Here is a 7,017-nt window from a genome sequence, read left to right on the forward strand (position 1 = left end):
GCTAGAGTCTGAACACGTGCCCAGTCCCAACCCAGCTCTGCTAAACAGAGAAGCAAAGGACTGGCCAGGGGCTGAGGGATGAACCACTTTGCCTTCTTCAGAGGGAGCTGAAGCATGGCAAAGGACAGGTTCCACAGGGACCCCTGTGCTGGACCTCTGCTACAGAGCAAGAGGGCTGCAACACCCTGAGACCCATCATGGCAAAGGCCAGGGAATGACATGGTCCTTGTCTGTTCTGATGTCCTCACACTGGTGACCTCAGACCAGCAGCTGGTGACACCTGCAGCCTGGCAGCACTGGCTACCCAAGCCAGTCCCTTGCACCAAAGGACAGTGGTGGTGTTTCCAGGTTCCCACTTCATGATGGGACTGACTTTCTTTAAAGGAAACCAGGTCCAGCAAGGGACCAGTCAGTGCCCTGACCCATTTCTTGGGCTTCCCAGCTTCTGTTTGATATTTTAGATGCTGCTGGACACAAACCAACCCTGTCACAACCTATCTGAAGTGATGGGAGCAGCTGGAGGGAGCCCTGGTGGGATGCCCCCATGGGTGGGTGACAGGGAGTCACCACGCAGCCTGCAGAGCCCAGAATGGTGAAGCAGTCCCTCATCACCCATGGAGGCAAAGCTGGGTCCTTGCTGCCTTCTCCAATTTAACTTATCCCTGAGCTCCTCATTCCCACCAGCCATCCCCCATGGCAGGGAGTAGACAGAGAGGTCCAGGGGAACACAGGTGCAAGCAGTCTTGCAAAGATGAGCACAAGCTCTGGCATCGCAGTAATAGGAGACAAAATGAGCTGTATCCAGGCTGGGACTGCAAAATGAGGTGGTTTAGAGTCACAGCAGGAACATGCTGGCACTGTTGGGGACCGCTGGCTGGCTCCTGGCCGGGTGGGAGGATTTGTTCGCCCGCAGCACTGCTCTTGGGGAGTTTACCTGGAATTACTGATCCACATTCATAAACATGATCACATTAATTGGCTGCCTCAGCCACAGCCGCCATCTCCTCCCAGCACTGGGACTTCATCTCCTTTCCTATCCCAAATGTCAAGAGGTGTCTGGTTCTCCAGCTGCTCAGCACCATGGCCGAGGATGGAGAAGCAGCTGGAGAAGGGAAAGAGGCAGAGGACAGGTGAGTCCACAAGCCTGGAGCTGGTGACAGACACTCACTGCTACCACCTAGACTCTGCAAAGCAGAGCCTTGAAAATAAACAGCAGGCACCTTCTTGATGGGACCAGGAGCTCTGCAGGAAGCCCTGTATCCCTGAGCAGTGATGACCTGGGGGCAGGCACCTCCGCTGGAGACCAGCTTTTATTGCAAGAGCAATGACCAGGTGGCAGGAGGGGGACCAGCTCCCAGCCGAGGACAGAGCTACCCGGGCTGCTCAGCCTGAGATCAGGCTGCTGCTCATCTCGCTTGGAGTGGGGCCAATCACTTCTAGTAAATTATTCATCTGACAAATTTAGCCTGTTATTCTAGTCGTGCTCTACCCAGAGTTTTACAGATTTCGTTATTATTTCAAATTGTGCAAACATCGCAGAAACCTCTCCTGGGCTCTGGCACACTCTGCCTTCATCTCAGCTCCCGGCTCATCTGTCGCATCTGAAATGGGATTTCTACCATCTGGTACCAAACCTGCCATCCCCAGCAAAGCCACAGGACCTTGTGCAGGTGAGTGGCATCCCTGTTTGGCACAAGGCTCCTACCAAAGGGACAACTATCTACCATGTGAGAACCATCTACTGATGACCCAGAGGTCAGTGGGATCAGAGGAGGCCACATTATACCAATGTACCCATTCAAAGCTAGTCTGACTTTTTTCCACCTCCATCCTTGCATCTGGGGTAGGGGAGAAAAATGACACCACTGTTCCCTGGCAGCCTGGGCTATCTGCCTTTGGAAAACCAGAAAAATCTTTTCCCTTCCTCCCCACGTGCCCATCATTTCACCTGTTGATGTTTCTTTGTAACCACAAGGGTACAGCTAAAACTTTGCTCTGCCAAAGAGAATCGTGTGCCTCTAGCAAAGTGCCCAGCCTCGTAAGGAAGAGTCACTGAGCAAAGACGAGAGAAGATGGATGGGCTTCTTGTGGACAAGCCAAGAGTGATTAGATCTATGAGTACAACAGCAATGTGTCCACGCAAAAGCTATCAACCAAGCAGCACTGAATAGTCGAGGTGCTTGAATCTCGCATCCCACCGCAGGCATTAGGGAGAAGAGCAGCCAGGGGTGCCAATTCCTCACCTGCCTGGAGCTGGTGGAGAAATTCCACCGGCAATGCAAGCCCACTCACACTAGGGCTTGAGTTTGCTCCCACTCACGTGGGGCTGGCCAGCTCACACCTTGGTTAGAGGGAGCAAAATGGGGCCTAAAGACCCAGGAACCCCAAATGAACCATCCCCAAGAGCTGTGATGCACAGTTTCACCAAAACCACCAGAAAAGAGTATAAGTTTCTACATAGAGACCTGACAGGGTATTGCAAAACACTTGAACTACTCTCATTAGGGGAGATTAATTAGCTGAACAGCAGGGACAGATGCAATAGATGCAAAACACAGGGCAACAGATTCAAGGAAGAGGTTTACCAGCCAGAAGAAAACCAGAAAAGAAATAGAAAAAAAATAAATCATAAGGGGAATCTAAATCGTTTCTGTCTGACCAGGCTGAAGGAGCTAACAGTTGGTGAAACAGGGGAATGATGGAACATGAAGACACTTGTCCTGCATCCCCATCAGCCCCCTTGGTGGCAGGGAGAGAGGATGCTCAGCACAGGGCCCCATGGAACAAGGACAAACACGGTGCCTGGCTCCCTCTGGAAGACTAGTGATTTTGTTGTTGTATGGCTCATCCCACCACAACAAGTCACAGTCTGCCCTAGGGCGCATGGCCTCTCAGCAGTGCTAAAGGCATGGGGACACGCTGGTGGCTGGGGCTGCACGTGGCCCTTCTCTGCTTCTGACCACCTTGGCCGTGGCTTTTGTGAGCTTTGAGAGTGAAGCAACGAGAGGCTGGTCTGAAACCCCCCCTGCAACCATGCCCCAGCCAGAGGTGCCCCCCTGCTACCCAGGGGAACCCCATGGGAGAACCTGGAGCACACAGACTCCACACTGCTGTGCCTCAGCCCACCCAGGAAGAGTACCCCTAAGCCAGCAGCGGCAGGAAAAGGGATGCCCACAGGCTCAGCACTGCACCCCAGCACACACACACAGAACAACTGCACCATCCTGGTACCAGCCTGAGTTTGAGTATGGGGCTCAGTATCCCAGCACGTACCACCCAAGAGGGTTCTTCCCACCAGGACGAGCGGGAGAACCAGCTGGAAGCGCCGAGCAGCCCCCACGCCCCCTGCGCTGCCGCCGGGGCGCCTTATAGCGAACCGCGGGCTGCCCCGCCCTGCCCTGCTGCGGCTGTGAGCACCGCCCCCCTGCATGCAAATCATCCCTCCGGGACAGCCAATGGGAAGGCAGGGGGCGTGGCTACGACGGGACTTGCCCGGGCATGTGAGCGCGGCCGCTTCCGGACCGGACACGTGGGAGCCGCGCTGGGTCGGGGCAGGCGGCGGTGGGTCTGGGGGCGGCCGAGGGGGCGTATGGGGCGGCTGGGGGCAATGGGGCCGGGTAACGGGGCGGGTCGGGGTCTGAGACTGGGTAACTGGGGGGGGGAGGGGCTTGGGCCGGGAGAGAGGCAGAGAAGGCCTGGGTAATGGGCAGGCAGGGCCCTAGGGGACGTGTATTGCGGCGGGCAGAGGGGTAACGGGGCAGGGGGCTACGGATCGGTACGGCGAGCACGGCCGTGGCACTGGGAATAGGGCAGGCGAGGCCGGGCAATGAGGGGGCGAGGGGGTGCGGCTGGGATAATGTGTCCGTGTCCCTCGTTCCTCAGTCCCATAGGCCCTGCCCGGGCTGCCTGTGCCTGCCCACACCGCGGGAGGGGGGGGGGGTCGTTGCTGTGGGATCTGTGGGCCCTTTTTGACAGGGGGCATGGGGGCTGCATGGCACTCATGCCCCCCTGCACACGCCGGCAGGGATGCCTCCCGGCAAAGGGCAGATGACCTCGCTGCTGCCTGCCCCGAAGGTCTCAGCGCCCACCCCTGGCCCCGCCGCGGGGGGCTGTGCTCGGCCCCCCGAGGGACCCAGCTCGCCGCAGGGTCGCAGCAAGAAGAAGAGCCGTAAGCACCAGCGGTTCATGGAGCGCCGGGCGCTGCTGGAGCAGAAGGGGCTGCTGAGCCCCCGCAGGCGCCAGAGCAGCCAGGCCCCTGCACGCAGCGCGCTCCCCAAGGCAGACGGCACCAGGGCACCGCGCTGCGGGAAGGTCCCCAAGCCCAAACAGGTCATCTCCACATCCCTGTCCCCATCCGCCTCTCCGGACAGCATAGCCAGGCACCACTCCATGCTCCTGTCCCAGGGGAATGGCAGCTGCAAGGGGGTGCGAATGTCCTCCCCGCTCCTGCGCCCGGGCAAGTACGTGGCCATCGACTGTGAGATGGTGGGCACTGGTCCTCAGGGCAGGCTGAGCGAGCTGGCACGGTGCTCTGTGGTGAACTATGAGGGCGACGTCATCTATGACAAGTATGTCCGGCCCGAGCTCCCCATTGTGGACTACCGGACACGCTGGAGTGGCATCACCAAGCAGCACATGAAGAGTGCGATTCCCTTCAAGACTGCCCAGGCAGAGGTGAGGAAAGAGAGACATGTAAAAAAAACACAAAACAAAAAACAAAACAAAACCAAAAAAACCCCTGTGTGTTATCTGCCAAATACCAGTTGGGATATTTGGTGGCCTGTGTTGAGCTTCTCTGAGGCAGAGACGCAAGTACAGGACAGGGAGCCTCTGAAGCTGTGCAGTGGAGCTCTGGAGTTCTGGGAACCTAAAAACTAGAACTGAGGGAACTGAATTTAACACTGAATGGTTTATTTTATGCTTAACCGGTGTTTCTTTTGCTGTACCACCTGTCTAACCCTTTCTGACGCTTCCAGATCCTGAAAATCTTGAAAGACAAGATTGTGGTAGGACACGCCATCCACAATGACTTCCAAGCCCTGAAGTACTTCCACCCGAAAGACAGGACCCGAGACACCAGCCAGAGCCCTGTGCTGAACCAGAGGGCAGGGCTGCCCGGCAGGGCCAGCATCTCACTGAAGAGCCTGGCCAGGCAACTGCTACAGAAAAAGATCCAGGTTAGCAGCAGGAACCTTGAAGTGGGGAGCAGTTCCTGGGTTTGCTACGAGCCTGTGTGGTCAGCTTGGTCCCCCCCATCTCCATGGGTACTCTCTGCGAGATGGAGGTGAGCCTTGTTTATCCTGTGTTCCTGGCTATGATCAAGCTGGGGGAGCCCAGGACCTCCCAAGCTGACCACTAAGTATTTCAGTAAAGCAGGGACAGGACCTGTGCCCTCCAGAAAGTGCTCAAGAGATTCCTGCATCTCTTCAGCTGCATCAAACCTTTGCCATCTCCAAACACCCAGCACCTGAGTCCTTCCGAGCAAGCAGACAAAATGACGCTTGTGGGATTTTTGTCACCCACTTTATCTAACATGGCTTTTCCCCTTTTGTTCAGGTCAGCTGCAAAGGGCACTCATCGGTGGAGGATGCTCGGACGGCCATGGAGCTGTACAGACTGGTAGAGGTGCAGTGGGAGACAGAGCTGGCCCGCAGCCTGCCCCCTCGGCCCCCCAGCCCCATCGAAGATCCCACCGCTGACAGCATCCAGTACATGGATGACCAGTACTGGCCCACAGACCTGATGACAAGCAGTCTGTGATGGGGGACAGCATCTTCTCCATGTGTTTCAGGCCATCCTGTAGCCCTCAGGTATTAAAGGTGGAGGTGGCTGCTGACCTTCATCCGCAGGGCTTGTGCCCCATAGGCTCTGCCTGGCACCCAACCCTACTGTAGGCAACAGCACAGGGGAGTTGGACACCCCCAGCCCTGTTCAGGGACAGAGAAGTGGCGACACTTGGGCACCAGCAGTCTCCTGAAAACGCTGTATGCAGCCTCTTGCTGTCACACAGCTATCGGTGCTGGGGCTGCCCTCTGTCACTTAGTGCTCAGGGGCGAGCAGGGTCCTGGTGTCAGCCTTGGGGAGCCTCTGTGGGTGTGCGATGGCTGCAGCAGTGGGTGGGGGCTGCCAGGGTACCCCCCCTGCCCTCTGGGGAGGGGTTACCCCCATGGTGGGCAAGTGGCAAGTCCTCCTGTGGGAGGACTGTGGCGTCCTCCTGATGCCCAAAGGCTGCAAACTGTCCAGGGCCAGTCTCCTCCTCACTTCATTTGCACAGTGAAGCCTGAAAAGAAAGTCTGGGTCTAACCAGTGTCTAGCCAGCATGGACAAGAGATAGGATGCATTTAATTTAAAATACACTATTCACACAATTGTCCAATTCTGAATTAAAAATTGTTCTTGCTAGACTGTTGTGTACATGTTGCATGATCTTGATCTGGCAGCTCTCCAGGAGGGTGAGGGCAGGGACAAGGTTGGCAAACAGCTGCCTGTGTACCATGCCATTCCCCAGGGCTTAAAGCCCACCTGCAACCTGAAAAGGTGCTTTGAGTGGCCTGATGGTGGCTGGACGCAGCGGTTCCTTGGGCTATGGAGTGGCCCCCTCCCTCTAGGGCTATCCCTGTGAAGGCAAGAGAACCAAGGGATGGGCTCAGCCACAGCCCTGCAGTCCAGCACTGCCAGCTGCTTGGAGAAAGCCCCCTGCAAGAGAAAGCATCCCGCTGTGTCACCCTCCAGCAGCTGGGCTGTCCCAGCTTGGGGAGCTTCCCCGTGTTAAGGAGATTCACTGTTGGGATTTGTCTGCCCTGCAAGGCTGCATCCCTGTGCACAGGGTCTGGGGCCGAGAGCTGTGCCTGCTCTGCGGGGTGGCAGTGATGCTGAGCTGTGGCGTGGGCTGCTGTGACAGCGTGGGGATGGGGTGATGCCCACCTGCAGGGGCTCTGCCTGCAGGTTGCTGCTTCGTGGCTGATGCATGTAGGTAACTTGGTGCAGATGTCCCCCAGCTGGGGGTTTGAGCACCAG

General features: G+C 57.1%; 1 protein-coding gene across 1 annotated transcript; it reads left to right on the top strand.

Annotated features, from left to right (window-relative positions):
- The first annotated feature begins 3,310 nt into the window (after positions 1 to 3,310).
- On the top strand, positions 3,311 to 6,395 carry LOC119151666 (apoptosis-enhancing nuclease-like). The gene is made up of 4 exons (XM_037395834.1): positions 3,311 to 3,561; positions 4,025 to 4,674; positions 4,977 to 5,177; positions 5,557 to 6,395. Exons 1-4 carry the CDS (start codon positions 3,429 to 3,431, stop codon positions 5,758 to 5,760), a joined length of 1,188 nt encoding a protein of 395 aa, XP_037251731.1. The 5' UTR covers positions 3,311 to 3,428; the 3' UTR covers positions 5,761 to 6,395.
- Positions 6,396 to 7,017: the final 622 nt, after the last annotated feature.

Source organism: Falco rusticolus, chromosome 7, assembly GCF_015220075.1.
Source record: "Falco rusticolus isolate bFalRus1 chromosome 7, bFalRus1.pri, whole genome shotgun sequence".
In the NCBI taxonomy this organism is placed as follows: Eukaryota; Metazoa; Chordata; class Aves; order Falconiformes; family Falconidae; genus Falco; species Falco rusticolus.